Raw genomic sequence first — 18,172 nt, forward strand, 5'->3', positions numbered from 1 at the left:
GAACTCATGCTGTAGAACTTGTACTGTAGAACTCATGCTATAGAACTAATGCTATGAACTCATGCTGTAGAACTCATGCTGTAGAACTCATGCTATAGAACTCATGCTGTAGAACTCATGCTATAGAACTCATACTGTAGAACTCATGCTGTAGAACTCATACTGTAGAACTCATGCTATGAACTCATGCTGTAGAACTTGTACTGTAGAACTCATGCTATAGAACTAATGCTATGAACTCATGCTGTAGAACTCATGCTGTAGAACTTGTACTGTAGAACTAATGCTATGAACTCATGCTGTAGAACTCATGCTGTAGAACTCATACTGTAGAACTCATGCTATAGAACTCATACTGTAGAACTCAAACTGTAGAACTCATACTGTAGAACTCATACTAGAGAACTAATGCTATGAACTCGTACTGTAGAACTCATGCTGTAGAACTCATGCTGTAGAACTCATATTAGAGAACTAATGCTATGAACTCGTACTGTAGAACTCATGCTGTAGAACTCATACTAGAGAACTAATGCTATGAACTCATGCTGTAGAACTCATACTATAGAACTCATGCTGTAGAACTCATACTAGAGAACTCATGCTGTAGAACTCATGCTGTAGAACTCATGCTATAGAACTCGTACTGTAGAACTCGTACTGTAGAACTCATGCTTAAGAACTCATGCTGTAGAACTCATACTGTAGAACTCATACTAGAGAACTCATGCTGTAGAACTCATGCTGTAGAACTCATGCTATAGAACTCGTACTGTAGAACTCATGCTTAAGAACTCATGCTGTAGAACTCATGCTGTAGAACTCATGCTGTAGAACTCATGCTGTAGAACTCATACTATAGAACTCGTACTGTAGAACTCGTACTGTAGAACTTATACTGTAGAACTCATTCTGTAGAACTCATACTGTAGAACTCATACTTTAAAACTCATGCTTAAGAACTCATGCTTAAGAACTCATGCTTAAGAACTCATGCTGTAGAACTCATGCTGTAGAACTCATACTGCAGAACTCATACTGTAGAACTCATGCTGTAGAACTCATGCTGTAGAACTCATGCTTAAGAACTCATACTGTAGAACTCATACTGTAGAACTCATGCTGTAGAACTCATGCTTAAGAACTCATGCTGTAGAACTCATACTATAGAACTCATACTGTAGAACTCATACTGTAGAACGCATGCTTAAGAACTCATGCTGTTTAACTCATACTGTAGAACTCATACTGTAGAACTCATGGATTCCTTTTGTAAATCAGTGGAGTGCTCCTTTTAAATCAGGAAACTGTTAGTGTGGTTGGATCATGCTGTGTGTTATTTAGGTGGCAGTTTGGTATATCTATCTATAAATGACAGGAACGTCTGTCTGTCTGTTTTAGGGCTGCAACTAATGACTATTTTGATAGTCGACTAGTCATCAATTATTGAAACGATTAATCGACTAATCGGATAATAAATCACACAATCACTCAGTGGCACTATTTAGCTACTAGCTGTTATATTCGGCTTGAGGTTGTTTTAGGCATGTGCTAACTAACAATAAAGACAATAAAGATACTTAATAAAATGTCTTTTAATAAACTTTGCTGCTGTTTAGGTTACTACTGATACAAAAGATGAAATTTGTATCCATTTAGAAACCAGGCGGGGAGTTCCGGTCCTCTGAAATGATGCCAACGCGGAAGTAACTTAAAACTGCATTCTATCAAAAGGCCACCAGGGGGCCATAAATGCGTTTATGGTCTCAATCGCTAGTTTAAAGCCTTCTTCAATGCAGTATGATGTTCATTTGTGAAATTTTGGCCTCCTTGATTTTATATTTGACGATAAAGCAGGGTATGCATTGGGGCGTGGCTACGTCGTGATTGACAGGTTGATTGATTCACAGGTTCAGGAGGACGGACAGATAGACTGCAGGAAATAGCCGTGAACTTGTTTCACAACGGCAGTTTTCTCCGGAGTTTTGTGGTTATAGTCGTAACAGCTAACTTGGTTAGCATCACCAGGTTGCCGGTGTAGACTATGGTAGATCCAGCCCTCGCAACCTCCCCCGCGCCGTCCTCTTGCTCCTCCTGATGAAATTTTGGCCTCCCTGATTTTATATTTGACGATAAAGCAGGGTATGCATTAGGGCGTGGCTACGTCGTGATTGACAGGTTGATTGGTTCACAGGTTCAGGAGGGCACCTCATGCCCCTCCTGATGCCCATATAAGTAGAATCCGTGTTTGTTTTTTTACCCGGCATACACCGGAAATGTTCAATATGGCGCTGCTCAGATCCGAAACTATTCGCTTCCATGCAGCAGTCCACAAACCAATGGTTGACGTCACGGATGTTACGTCCATTTTATATACAGTCTATGTTTAAAACTAAGGACTGGCAAAGTTCTAATATAAAAAATGAAAAAAATCAAGTGTCCATTTTTTCTGTAAACAGGCAGCAGCAAAAAACTAACAACAACACGACTTCAAACATTCTACATATTGAGCTATACAGACCACTGTGGCTCAGTTTACTCAGGAAATCAATGCTACTATTGTAAATTGTGACATCTGAAACTGAAATCAACAACAATAACAAAAACTTTTCAAAACCTTTCCCTTTTAATAAAAATAAAAATAAAAGGGCATTTGCCGTGTGAGGCTTGCTCTCTTCTGAGATCAGATATTCCCCGCTGCAGAGAAGATTCTCTCTGATGGGGTGGATGTTGCAGGAATGCACAGAAGAGATCTTGCCAGCTTTGATAGTGTTGGAAAACGCCCCTCATTTTCCCTCCACCATATGGGAGGATCTTCCTTTTTTGGATATTGCTCGCTCTGCAAAGTACATCTGAACTTCATTTCTCACCCTTTGGTTCTTCTGGTCTTCCTGGGTTTCCTCTTCTTCCTCACTCAGACTCTCAGGGTCAGATTGAAGGAGGTTATCCAGTGCTGATTTTTCCCCTGGAACAGTGACCTTCCTCTGTTGTTGCACAGAGTCACACCCATGTATCCCAGTCTCTTTTGCTTTTTTAATAACAAGGACTTCAACTGTTCCTTGCACCCTTGTGCCATCTTCAGCTGCCACAAACTTCAGCTTTCGAAATCTTGGGTCAGGGACAGCTGCAAGAACAAGTGCAGTGTTTCCTGTAGGATTTTTTTCAGCAGTGGGGGCAGGCTCTCCGGGGAGCCGTGGCGGTGTAAACAAATGACATTTGACTGCAGATTTTACTTTTACACATTTATTCAGTGGTCCACTGTATGTAAAAATGTTAATCTAATGTAATGAAAAATAAATGAATAAAATACACACTCCGCTTTACACTCCGCTGACTCTCTGACCTGTTGCCTTGACAACCGCATAACCTCAAAGTTCCTAGTTTACCGTAGTGCTCGAGTACCTGGCGGGCCGCCACTCCTAAATGAATGTTGCGGAAACACTGAAGTGGGTTGTCTCTCTCTGCTGAGATGGGGTTCAGATTCCCCCATCTCTCAGTGATCCCTTGTCCTGCACTGACCAGAAAGGCTTTTCCTTGGATTGTCTCAAAACGGTTTTGCTGTATGGACCGTTGCAGCCCTTTGACCAGCTGTGGAAGACATGACGCAGTTGCATACTCCTGCCCACTGAGATAAACAGTAGCACATTTAAAAGGCTGTAGCCCTTTCACCAATTCTTCAAGCAGCACTCATTGATCTGGCTTCAAGTCAAAGTAGTGTTTGCCCCTTGGAGTTACCTCAGGATCAGATAGAGTTGCAGTGACTGGCCAGCGCTGTTCCAGGAGTCTCTCTACCATGTAGTATGTACTGTTCCATTTTGTACTGACATCCTGGATCAGCTTGTGCTGTGCTGTGTTCATTTGCTGTTGTTTCAGCTTCAGTTTTGTATTTGCCAGCTCGCTTCTCCTGAAGTGTTCCACTAAGCTTTTAGCAGCACCTACAGCTCTGCTGATGCTGGGGTCTTTGAGGGCACTGTTAACGATGAGCTGGAGCGTGTGCCCGGTGCAGCGGACAGAGGCCCAACCATGTTTTTCTTCCAGCATTCTCATTGCTGCCACCATATTGGACCCGTTGTCATGAACTACTACTTTTATTTTAGTAGGCAAAATGTTAAATTTTTCTATCAGCTCCTCCATCCATGTCCTGATGTTTGCAGCAGTATGCCTCTCCTCCAGAGGCATGCTGGCAAGGTTCAAAGTCTTCATTTGCCAATCCTCAGTGATGAAATGACAGGACACTCTAAGGTATGCCTCCGTGGCGCGGCTGGTCCTCACATCAGCTGTCAGTGTGAGGGAGCTGTTAACCTCTTTTATGATCTCCTTCACCTTTAAAGACATCAGAACAGAAATGAGTTTAGTTCAAATTTTGAACTGCAAAGACCCAAGCAGTATATACAGATTTTTATTTACATCATTGTTGTCATTTTATGATTTAATCATCATTATTGATCAGTGGTCTTAATATTATTTATTTATGAAATCTGTTTATTTAATTGCTTATATCAAATATATAATTGCTATTGTTTGTGTGTGTATGTGTGTAACACCAGAGTTCACCAGTATTCACATTCATTACTCAGGTAGAAGTATAGATACTAGGGTTTAAAAATACTTCTGTAGAAGTTGAAGTATCAACTCAAGCTTTTTACTCAAGTAAATGTGTAAAAGTACTGGTTTCAAAACTACTTAAAGTATAAAAGTAATGTAAGGGGGAAAAATGCCATTAAGAAAAAAAGCATAGGCCGCGTCACAGGGGCCTATAGTGCACTACCCCACCTTCCCAAAAAAATTATATTAAAATGTTATGTTGAAAAATTTGGGATGAGATAGAAAGTAGTGCGGTTCGCTAAATCTGTCACAATAGCACAGTTCAACCACTAGATGGAGACAAAGACTGTGTGTTCGCATTGAGGATGATGAAGCAGGTTATCTGCTATTCATCCCCCATGCCATGTAAATAAATGGAAACTGGCTTGAATCGACTCAAAACTATCCAGCTTTTGGAGTAACTGTTACCAGGAATATTATGCGACCAGACACAACTTTTAACCATAAAAACAGCAGGTAAGACATAATTTGTAGTTGTAAATTTACAGTGGGAAGCTTGGATATTACTTTGACGGTTTATTCCGCGAGTTGGCGCAATCAGTTGCTCGGTGTTTGACTTGTGTTTGGTTGGGCTGTAAATGGGTCTGTGCTGGCTCAATAGCTGAGCTTCTTCTGAACAAAAAGGTGTGTCATATGACTATATTTGTGCTTGTTTAACTGCCCTGAGACGTTTTTCAATTATACAGGGTGCTGTTGCCCCCGCCGGCGGGGGCTCTCGGCTTCTTACAAATATTGCATATAGCAATAATATAAGATAACAGATAACATTTGGCTGTTTTTTTTGTGTGGATGTGTTTTTGAACGATGACAAGCTGAAATGAAATAAGAGTAACAAGGCTATTTTTAAAATGTAAGGAGTTGAAAGTACAGATAATTGCGTGAAAATGTAAGGAGTAGAAGTAAAATGTCGGCTGAAAAATAAATACTCCAGTAAAGTATAGATACCCAAAATTTCTACTTAAGTAAGGTAACAAAGTATTTGTACTTCGCCACCTCTGTGTAACAATTACCTTCAGAATGGCTGTCTCATATTTCTTCTCCATCAAGTGGGTGAAATGCGTTCGGGATGGCAGAGTGTATTCAGGGTTGAACTGGTGAATCATTTGTTGAAACCGACACCATCAACCATGGAGAGTGGCCTCATGTCATTAACCAGCATGTGTAATATTAAGTTGGTGAGGGCAGTTGCTTGCTGCGGAGTACACGTCTGCTTCTTTTGCAGAAAACCATCGATGGTACCTTTTTTCTTCTCAGGAGGACTGCATAAATTTGATTAAAAAAAGACATTTGTCAGATAAAATAGTAACACTCCTTTAAACTTAAATATGCCAGGAATGCAAAACAATCTAAAAATTTAAAAAGGATACATTCAAGCCATATTTTGTCTTGACTTACAACATTAACTTGTGGGTGAGGGACTGAAAATGTAAACAAGTGAGAGAGTACTGCATGGTTGTAACTTTGGACTGTGAAGTTAAATAATACAGTTGATGTTCAAAAGACATATACCTCTCGTTTTTTCTATAGTACTACAGTATTATATTAATGTTAAAAGTCAAGACAACTCCGTCTATACATAGCTAGCTAGCTAGCTAACAAGCTAAATATCTTACCAAGGCGAGTCCGCATCATCCAGAGCTCCAACATGCCTCCTCTTCAAATGCTCATGCATAACAGACGTGCTCCCGTGATACGTGAGGTCGGCTTTACAGAACGTGCAGGTTATCTTTTTCTTCAGTACGTCGAGAGTGAAATGCTCCCAGACCTTTTGATATTTTGGGACGACAAGGTCTTAAATCAGCCACCACTATTTCAGTATGTCGTTCACCTGTCGCCTATAGCGGGCTATTCTCTGTAACGTGTGCAAATCTCAGCAGAGATGATTAGAAAGCGAGATGACCCACTCCGTACAAAAAACTGTTGTTCAGTTCCAAAGAGTGAAAAAGACGTGTGATGACGTAACCGACAATTATTGACAATTAAATTCGTCGGCGACTAATTTTTTCATCAATTTTTGTCGACTAATCGTTGCACCCCTAGTCTGTCTGTCTGTTATTCGCATATCTCTCGAACCGTTCATCCGATTGATTTCAAACGTGACAGGTGTCTTACTACGGGCACGAGTAAGTGCAGTGCCACGTTTGACGTTGTTTGGATAAGAAATGTAAAAGATACAGATAAATATATGAGTAAAAGAAGAACTCATTAGCTGTTGGCGCTCTAGCCGCTGGCCACTCCCCCTCTCACACAGCACACTGAGCACAGCACAGGACCAGAGTTAGAGAGGCTATAAGGCAGCGGAGCTTTGGCAGCTACAATGTGAAATACACTTCAGACCCTCAAAAAAATGGATGAAACTGAAAACACTTTGAAGTAAAAACACACACAGACATCCCAACTCTCCCGGAAGTTCTGGGAATCTCCCGCATATTGATTGTCAAGGAGCCGCTCCTTGACGCCCGCAAATGAAACACAACCTTCCGGAATCTGGATCGAGCAGGCATGAGTGTGCTTTAGAGAGTGACTGCGCGTGTGTGTGTGTTTGCGTGACTATCAATGCAGCGCGTGTGAGAGCAAAGCGTCCTGATAGCTCTGTGTTGCTGCCCATTAGACCAATCGTGCAATTTTGCAATGATCCCTTAAAAACACAAAGATATGTAATGAAGGCATGATATTTTACTATTTGACAATAAACTTTTATGTATAAAATGACATCAGTGCATTGAAACAGTACACTACACTGGGAATTTAATCATTATAAATAACTACAACTAAATAACAAAAAAAAACGTACATATATATTAAACTTAAATTAAGAAAAAGGATCAAATATACAATAAATGCTGCTTATATAACTTTCAAAAAATATCGGCATATATATATGCTGACGCCGATACACCAGTGATAGGTCAATATCGGACGATAATATTGGCTGACTGATATATCGGTCGAGCTCTAATCATTATACTGATTACTTCTGATTCAAACTTTTCTAAATATGTCTTTAATAGACAAAATGAGACTTTCAGGATCAAATCCAGATGCAGTCAAAGCATGTGTGATTGAACATGTGAGTGACTCTTACAGCACTGAACTGTGACTCAAGTCATTTCATCAGCTCTTCCTCAGATCCTCTTTGTGCTTTCAGCTCATGTTTAATGACACATCAGTGTGTTGCCATGTTTCAGCTCACTTTCTACAGAGTGCATGTACTTTACTTTGCTGCTGAGTATTGTTGTTCCCCATCATTAAAGCAGCCACTGGCTTTAATTGACACTGTGGCATATAGACTCAAAGCATGTTTCAGTCAGATAATACATCATGTCCATGCTTACAACAGTAAAAAGTCAGGTTTTATTGAATTGTTGAAGCTGATGAAGAACATCAGCTGTGAATTTATTTCAGTTACCATCTGTGAGCCTGCATGCTGGACTGTTGATTGGTTGGAACAAAAACCTGCAGGCACACGGCTCTTTATGGAATAGTTTGGATAAAGAACATGTTGTTAGTTGTATTGGACCATCAGTAAACAGCTGCTCTGACATGCTCCTCCTCTGCTCTTTGACATGAAATATTAATTTGTTTAGCATGTGTTAGCCCATAAACACACTGTAAATACTCACTGAGCATGTTCCACAGCATGACTTTTAAACTGAGACATTGGCTTCAGTTCATTTGACTGTATGAAAATCCAACCTGCTGCTGATAATCTGGAGCCCTTTTCCACTGAATAATTCCAGGAAGTTTAAGTCCCAGGAAGTAAACTGTGATCAAGTCTGCACAGTCAGCAAATACTATCATAATTGATTCATCTGCAGATTAGATTCATGATTGAAACAATTAAATGTTTTGTCTTTAATGTGTCAGAAAATAGTGAAAAGTATGCTGACATCATCACGTGTGATTTGGTCTGAGCAGATATTCAGTTCACAGTTTGAATGAAAAAGCAGCAGATCCTTACATCATAGAAGCTCAACCTGACACGTTTTATGTTTTAGAAACAATAAATCAAAATACTTGCTGATTAATTTTCTGTTGATTGACTAAGTGATTGATTGATTGTTTCAGCTGTGATTCACAGGAACTACTGCTGGAACAGTTATACATCAGATCACATTCTACTGAATATAAACCTGTTGAGATGAAGCACATGTGATTAAGGGTCAGTAACAAATACCATAAAAACCGATGTATAAGTTGCACCATAAACGCCATATTTTTTCATTGTAAAGTGAGGTGCATCTTATACACCGGTGTGTCCTATTCACCAGTAAAATACAGAGAGAGGTTGGATCTGGATATGATTATAGGGATCTAAAAGGCTGTCCATACTAAGAACAATAACTAGAACTGTAAAGATAATGATGTTAGCATCCACACTCATGAACTATAAAGTCCTATAAACAGCTGTGAAAAGCACTCACACACTCCAGCTGTGTCTGCAGCTAATGAAAATCGATAGACTATTGATGACCTGTTACTTCTGTATGTTGTACAGAAAAATAAATAATAAAACCAGACGGGTTCACCGGCGGGTGCTGATTCAGCGTGTTTCAGTACTGAAACACACGGAATCTGACCGGTCCAAATTCGAGTCTGACCGGTCTAGTTCATTTCAGCAAACCTGACCATTAACCAAACCTAACCCTAACTGGAGAGTGGGTGCTACACTTCTGTAAAAAAAAAAAAAAAAAAAAAGCTAATGTGAAGTATGGTAATATTGAAGTCAAGAAGATGAAGGTCATGTCCATGTATCATAGACACGATGATGTTGATAATCACGTTATTGTACAATTAGTCAAGAATGTAATTATTGTGACAGGCCTACTGTGACTGATGAAGCAGCTGATGTAGGAACAGTTTGAGATGATACAGTCCTTCCAAAAAAAGAAAAAGGTTTTTTGTGATTGTTACGTGGAAAAATTCTTGACTATGCAGCACGTTTTCTTAAAAAATGCGATGGAATATGCAGGATATTTATGCTATTTTATGCGATGAAATTCTGGGAAATTGCAAAAACTGCGGTTTGATGAAAAAGAGAAAAAAAAGTGATTTCCCTGTTCTCACTAGGCTACTACCTTAATGTATAGAGTCATTTCTAATTACTTCCTATGATAATTAAGCATGCTACATCACAGAAAGTGCTGGGAATATTTAAGTTCTCATCTTGTTTTATTTCAGATCTTAATAAACACATGACTCAAACTTACAAAACATTGATGAGTCAAACAAGTTCTGTAGCTTTACAAAAGGAATATGCTACAACTTCTGTAAAAATGAATAAATAAAATATAAAAAAATAAAATGTGTGCTTCCTGTTTTACCGAGGTAGCTATACAAAACAGACATCTTCTGTTAAAATAAGTGCTTCCAATGCATAAAGTGCAATCTCTTACTGTAACATAAATGTACATTCTACTAATATACTTACAACTGTAAGGTTTTTGAAACCAGTATGATTTAACCCAAAGTTAACAAAAAAGCTAATCTGCGATTTATGCGGCGAAAGTGCAGCCTCTTTGAAAAAATGCGGCCCCCGCATAAATATGCAGACTTTTGCTGATTATGCGTTGAATTATGCGATCGCATAATCACGTTTTTCTGGAGGGACTGGATAGAGCAGACTGTGTGTAAGGGGAGAAAAAACATTGTGATTGGTCGACACACAGTGTCAGATTGTGTGTGGATGTTTGCTGTGGCAGCTTTTTATTTATTTTTTACTTTGTTTTTTGCCTTTAATGAACAGCTGATAGCAGACAGGAAACATGGGAACAGAGAGGACTGTGGTGTGACATTTGATCAGTTATCAACATGTAGCATAGCACTCTGCTTTGAAAGTACAACACCCTGAGAAGGAACTTGTTTATGTCCTGGAACAGTTTTATGAGTATTAAGAGGAATAATGTATAATGAGTGCGTATGTGTGTGCTGCTGTCAGGTGTGCCGTGGTCCTGTGTGGATCAGCAGAGTCTGCCACTTTTCTCCTTTTTTTAGCTTTGTCGTGTCTTTTGTGGCGACTGATGTTTCTGACTCATTCTGTTCTAGATGTTGTTCCTCTGAAGTGTTTTCCTGTCATGCTACTTCCATCACACACACACGATTTGTTTTTGTTTCTGCTTTTGTTTGTTCATGCAAATATGACCTAATCATATGAGAATCCGCCTCATGTTACTCTCATTGTGATAGCTAAAAGAATGTACTTGTAATTTCTATCTACTATTCACTCAGCTGTTGTAGAGCTGCAACGATTAGTTGATTGATTGATTAGTTCAACAGAAAATTCCAGAATATATTACTGTAAATGAAATATTTGAGAATTTTGGACAGTTGATTAGACTAGGGCTGGGTATTGTTAAGAATCTCACGATCCGATTCGATTTCGATTCTTTAGGTTCGATATCGATTCTATTCGATATTGAATTAAATGCATCCCAACCTGCAGAAAGTCATATCAGGGAGGTCCATTCGGCGGGGCGCGGGGGGTGCTTTGCTCTCACACGTGCTGCATTTATAGTCACACAAACACACACACACACACACACACACACACACACACACACACACACGCAGTCGCTATCAATATGCGGGAGACTCCCGGAACTTCCTGGAGAGTTGGGATGTCTGATGTCGGCGGCATTGTCGGTACTTTCTCCGTTAATCCCCATTCATTTATTGACTCCGTCAACAAGTTTGCTTGGGTTGCCATGTTGTTGTTGTTTGGTCGAGTGCTGCCTCCGTCCGTACAACGCAAATCACACAAAGGTGTTGCTCACTGCGCCCCCACTGGCCAGGGGCTTGAATCGATTCAGAGGATTTAATGAATCGATATTGAATTGGGAAAAAATATATTGCAATGCACTGATGAATCGATATTTTTACCCACCCCTAGATTAGACAGCATTATATATTTGAGGATATCTTGCTCTGACCAAATGATTAATCAATGAATTGAGGAAAAAAACAGCAGATGAATCAATATGAAACATTGTTGCAGGGTGATGTGGCTAGCTGTTGCATTTACTGGACAGAATCACCATTTAATACTTCAAATAGTGGCAGTGAATTGATTATATTAAATGATATTAGACATAATAATTCCATGTTAATGTAAACTTCCTCCATGTTTAGCAGTTATACCCTTTTAAAATGAAATATAATGCAGCTACATCAACAACCGTCTTGTTCTTCTCTAAATCTTACAAATTCATCACAAGTTGTCCTGCTGGACATGATAAGAGCTGTCAGTCTTCCTCTATAAACCCATTTCAATTTCATTCATTGTTATTTTGAATTATTTAAGAATTTTTAATGCTCAGATTGAATCTATTATTAATATTTACAATGTACTTATACACAGGCTTATGTGTTGCCAACGCCACTGTCAACGTGGTTATTTTGTTTTTTCCACTAGAGGGCATCTCAACATTAGCAAGAAACATGCTAAAGCTTTAAGCTAGCTGCTCAGTAACAACTAAGCTTAGACACAAATGATTAATGTTGTTAACTTTAATGAACATTTGAATCTCAACACATTCCTCTCCTCATTGTTTCCTGTTTCAATGAACTGAGCAAAAGCAGCGCTTCATAAACTGAAGATAGTTTACTGCATTAATAATGAGAACATTTAGAACTACATTAGTGACATTTGGTTTAATAGCTTCACTCGTACGTCAGCATTTCAAATATTCAATATTGATTATTTTTCATAAGTGATCAGGAGTGGATCTCTGTAGATATCTGTTGAGACGTTACGTTAGCGCTCTCAACATATACTGTATATAAGAAATGGACGTAACATCTGTGACGTCACCCATTGGTTTGTTGACTGCTGCTCGGAGGCCAATAGTATCGGATCTGAGCAGCGCCATCTTGAAAATTTCCGGTGCATGCTGGGAAAAAATAAAAACAGGGATTCTACTTATATGGGCATCAGGAGGAGCATGAGGTGCCCTCCTGAACCTGTGAACCAATCAACCTGTCAATCACGACGTAGCCACGCCCTAATGCATACCCTGCTTTATCGTCAAATATAAAATCAGGGAGGCCAAAATTTCATCAGGAGGAGCAAGAGGACGGCGCGGGGGAAGTTGCGAGGGCTGGATCTACCATAGTCTACACCGGCAACCTGGTGATGCTAACCAAGTTAGCTGTTACGACTATAACCACAAAACTCCGGAGAAAACTGCCGTTGTGAAACAAGTTCACGGCTATTTCCTGCAGTCTATCTGTCCGCCCTCCTGAACCTGTGAACCAATCAACCTGTCAATCACGACGTAGCCACGCCCTAATGCATACCCTGCTTTATCGTCACATATAAAATCAGGGAGGCCAAAATTTCACAAATGAACATCATACTGCATTGAAGAAGGCTTTAAACTAGCGATTGAGACCATAAACACATTTTGAAAACGTTTACTGAGGTTAGAAATCAAGTGAGAAGTTGGTGAATTCTCCATTGACTTGTATAGAGACGGAAGTCCTTTTGACACAAACGGTCGCCCCCTGGTGGCCTTTTGATAGAATGCAGTTTTAAGTTACTTCCGCGTTGGCATCATTTCAGAGGACCGGAACTCGCCGCCTGGTACAAATACATTTTGATAGAATATTTACAAGTTAAACTTTAATAACATAGATCAAATATGTTTACCCCACTAATATCATCAAAACGTATTCAACTTGACGTAGTCCTTGGGTTCAAATGTGTGCCTTCAATAGTCCAGGGATGTACAAATCATGTGTGCATGTGATGGAGGAATGCACAGTGCATGTAGGGGGTGTGGCCACCTATATAAGATAAATATTCAACTGTATTTGCATTAAATCTGGTTGTATTAACCAAGGTTATGTTACAAGATGGGATTTTTTCTAACATGCAATTTAGTAAATTTCCAGTTTATTCCCGTAAATTCCCATATATTCCCATGGCAAGTTCCCAGAGTTTTGCAACCCTACCGCTAACTGACCCTGTCAATAAAGTTTAAAAATGTTCAAAAAAGCGCTGAGTGTAAAGTGTGACAGTAGCCTGATTTGATTGGCCTGTTGTCATCAGTGTAACATTAACACTGTCTCCTCACAGATCTGGAACATCAAACAGATGATCAAGTTGACACAAGAACACTTAGAGGCTCTGCTGGACAAGTTTGGAGGAGAACACAATCCTCCCTCCATATATCTGGAGGTAAGAGAGGTGGAGTTTTAATAAGTGTAGCTGCAGTAGAACACAACATGTGTGTGTTGATGTGTGTGTGTGTGTGTGTGTGGTCCTGCAGGCCTATGAGGAGTACACCAGTAAGCTGGACGCCCTGCAGCAGAGGGAGCAGCAGCTGCTGGAGGCCATGGGTAACGGTACAGACTTTTCCTGCTCCCCTTCTCCCATGCCGGCTCTTCTGGAGGTCAAGATGGGAGGATGCGGGGTCGGAGGAGGGGCTCAGGCCTTTCCCTCGGCCCCCAACACTTTGGCCGTCCTGCAGACTCCCACCGACGCCAGCCGAGCCAACCCTCGCTCCCCCCAGAAGCCCATCGTCAGGGTCTTCCTGCCCAACAAACAGAGGACAGTGGTATGTGTGACTCTCTCTCATCGTATCCCGGAGCATTGTGGTGATCATCACATGACCGCTACATACAGCCCTGCTCTGTATGTAGCGAACAGGATTATTCAAAGCTTAGAAGAAACCAAAATCTGATGTATTCTTTTATTTGAAGACAGAATAAGTCAGAACAGGTTCTTGTGCCAGTAATCTCTTCTTGGCTTTTGACTGAGAAGCAGAGAAACACAGAAGACAGATGACAACACAGAGATCAGACGCAGTGATGTCAGAGATATAGAATTGACTGGTCACTACAACTCTGCTTTAAAATCTTTAAAACATTTCCTCTTAACCTGAATCTTAGAACAGAGTTGTAGTTGTGCAGAATGGTGTGTCAATGCACATCGCTTCTACACAGTAGCTTAAAAAACATTGAATTCATTTCCCTCATAAAAGGCCTTTAAATTAATTTTATTTACAGATGTCTTTAAATATTTAGTGTTCCGTGCTGTAGACAGTCACATTCATAAGATTTGTATTATATGTGTTTGTGAGGTGAGTAGATGAGAAGTTGTACATCTATGGTGAGACTGCTGTCAGAGAGGATGTTGCTGCAGGAAGCTGTTTAATCAGCCATCATCAGACCTGCAGCGAATAATGTCACTACAGCAGCTTCCCTTCATCCAGTCAAGATTTCAGCAAAACACTTCAATGAACTTAAATAAGATATGTTTCACTGGTGAAGTCATCCATCAATCTCAGCCACTGATCTGAGTCCAGATCATTGTAGTCGATGAATTATATCAGTTCACTTCAGTTCAGTTCAGAGCTTGATTGTCCCTCAAGAGGAAATGTAATATACAACTAACACAATAATAATGATAATAATAAATAAACAGTGACATGGAACATCATCACAGCATACAGCACAACTGAACTTGATAAGAAACAATCATGATCAGAGTTAAAGTAGAAATATCAAGAGTATAAAAGAGTGAACTCTGTCATCCATTAAAGGGTCACAGTCATTTACAAAATCATTTCAAGTCATTGATAGGAATTATTGTTATTATGTATATTGATACAAACAGCAGAACATTATCACAGTAGCTGCAGCCCACAAACACACCTGAAGTCAAAGTAAAAAAAGAGCTTGCACAGTTATTGTTTTACTCCTTAGTGCACACAGTCATACACATAGAATTCAATGTTGCTATGCAACGCAGTGGCTGTTGATGCTGTCCTCTGTAGAGTGAGATGCAGTCATCAGTTTAGGTTAGTTTATTTTGCAGTGAAAATGTACACACACAAAAATGACAGATAATATAGAGTGCAGGGAGAGGCAGGAAACCCAAATGGGCTTATTTAAAGCCTCCACCTAAAAATGTTTAAAATGACACAATATAACAAAAAATGATATTACCACATAAAAGTGAGAACAAACCAAATACTTACAATAAATGCATAATAATTAAAAAAAAACAAAACAATTAAATTAGTCTCATACATATTGATGTTCTCTACATCAGCTTCTGTGCGTCTTCATTCAGTGTTTAATAGAAATGATAAACAGAGCTTTCTGAGTTCACTGAGAACTCTGTGGTCATAACTGTGAAAGACATGAACAGCAGACAAATACAAGGTAGAAGTTCACCTGTGAAGTCACATGACACTGTGGGTGTGTTCAGTTTGTGTCTCGCACTGGGTGGTGCATTTAATCAGTGATTTTTAAAAACAAAGTTTCAAATGAAGTCAGTGAACGTGTCATTGTCATAAGCTCATACATCAGCTGACACCTTTTAGGTCACAAACTGTCTGTTTCTGAAACCAGCACATACAATGATTTACTTCAGTTATTTACGTGTGTATTTGAGTGATCGAAATATATTAAACTAAACTAAAATGTAATTAAGGTTGAAGTATCTACAGCTGCAAATATTAATAATTGAATAAACTGACACTGTTTTGATAATCAATGAATCATTTGAGTCATTTTTAAAAGGAAAAAAAAAGTTCAAATTCTCTGATTCCAGCTTCTCAAATGTGAATATTTTCTATTTTCTTTAGTGGTCTCTGAGACAGTAAACTTTCTCTCTGGCTTGTGGACCTTATAAGGAGATCATCTTTGGCTTTGGGAGACACTGATGGACATGTTTCACCACACAACTAGTCACTTCATTCAGAAAACAATCACCATATTAGCAGAGAATGAAAAGAATGGCTAGTTGCTGCCTTTTTATTCAAGGAGAAACCACTCCAGAGAGTTTCCTTCATGTGCTTCAGATTGAAGAAAACTCACCTGTATCAGGCTGATATCAGGGTTGGAGATTGTGCACACACATGAACATTACTGTGATTGTGTATTTACAGTGAAGCTTTCTTCACTGTGTTGTGGCTCTCAGCAGGCTGATGGACAGTGAGTGAATGTAGGTGACCCTCTTTCACTTTGATGAGCTCCACAGTGAGAAGTTTGCAGATGAAAGCTCTGCTGCCAGCATGAAGAATGGCTACAAGGAACAATCTCAGTCAGATGTTACAGTTTCATGTTTCATTACATTAACTAGCTGGGGTTGTGTCAGCTCACTGAATGTTGCTGTGCTGTGTTCAGGTCCCGGCTCGCTGTGGGATGACTGTGAGAGACTCGCTGAAGAAAGCTCTGATGATGCGGGGACTGATTCCAGAGTGCTGCGCAGTCTACAGAGTACAGGACGGGTAAGTCTGTTACTGACACGCTTAAAGGATCAGTTCACTATTTCACTATTTTTGTGTTTCTCAGTTTTCCAAATGAACATTAAAGCAGTTTTTTCTTGCTGTAATGATTCCTCCTGTTCATACTGACCATTACAAGATCCCTTCATAATGCACTTATTATGGAAATGATGGAGGACTAAATCCACAGTCCTCCTTCTGTGGAAAATTTGTATTTAAAGACTGTGTAAAGTGAATTCAGACATTTTCTTCTAAACACATTAAATAGGTCATAAATGTATTTTCTAAAAAATGTGTAAAAAGCATTTCAACCATTTAGATTTGAATTGTAGAGCTAGGCTTCACAAACTGCTTCAAAATTTCTGTGTTCAGGATTTAGTGGGCGGTTCTGATTATTAAGTAATAATTGGCATAAACCCGCCCCTGCTGCTGTAGAGGTATAAATACATTCAGCGCACACTACTACTACTATTACAGTCTACAGTTAGCCAGTTAGCTGAGTTAGCCGCCGAGTTAGCCACTGAGCTAGCAGCTGAGCTAGCGGCAGAAAGCTCTCAGCCGTAGAGTCCATGTTTCTTTTAGAGGTGGTGACTTTGATTGACAGGTGACACTTGGTAGGGGGCGGGGTTTCAGCGGACTCGGCGGCCACTCCCACAGCGTTTGAGACAGAGGCTGATTTTTACACAGCTTTGAAGCCTAATTTCATATATTTGGCGATTTTTTTTAATCATTCAAATTTGGCAGGGTGGTTAACAACACACTTTTCTGTGGTATGTCAAACTCAGAACACATATTTATTCTTACTTTACACAGACTTTAAAGTAGATGTGAAGCTAATATGAAGCTTCAGCGTCCAAATGAGTCAAATCTTCATCTTCTATGTTTCAACGTTACAGTGTTTTTAGTACCAAAGTCTTTTTGTTACTATACTTCCACTACAGCTCAACAGGGAAACACTAAGAAGGATATCCACTTAATATGACTAACTCAGACTGCTGAAATATGTCAGCAGCATCAAATATAAAAGTCTCAAGTAATTAAAGCTGCCTTCTTTACTTTATACCTTATGCTCTATTTTATTTGGACTAAGTTGTATGACTGATTTGCATTAAGACAGACATAAAGTCATTTGAGAAGTTCGGCTTATTTAGTACAGTTTGGTATTGGCACATGTACATAGAACTTCTTTTCTTTTCAGCACTTTACTAGTTTGCACTCGGGTTAGATGCAAAGCACTGAATATTTGAAATGATATCTGACTTTAAGTGTGATCATGTCAGGAACACAGTACATACTGTAGAGACTGGTAAAAAATAATCAGCACATTGGTA

At 39.5% G+C, this 18,172-nt stretch overlaps 1 protein-coding gene across 2 annotated transcripts in view; it reads left to right on the forward strand.

Annotated features, from left to right (window-relative positions):
- The window catches only part of braf (B-Raf proto-oncogene, serine/threonine kinase), a 48,211-nt gene that overhangs the window by 5,573 nt on the left and 24,466 nt on the right, over positions 1 to 18,172 (forward strand). For both annotated transcript variants that reach the window (XM_062443420.1, XM_062443421.1), the window contains exons 2-4: positions 13,682 to 13,783; positions 13,875 to 14,162; positions 16,741 to 16,844. In XM_062443420.1, coding sequence (XP_062299404.1) covers positions 13,682 to 13,783; positions 13,875 to 14,162; positions 16,741 to 16,844 — 494 coding nt within the window. The remainder of the gene's footprint in view (positions 1 to 13,681; positions 13,784 to 13,874; positions 14,163 to 16,740; positions 16,845 to 18,172) is intronic.

Source organism: Scomber scombrus, chromosome 22 (genome assembly GCF_963691925.1).
Source record: "Scomber scombrus chromosome 22, fScoSco1.1, whole genome shotgun sequence".
Classification (NCBI taxonomy): Eukaryota; Metazoa; Chordata; class Actinopteri; order Scombriformes; family Scombridae; genus Scomber; species Scomber scombrus.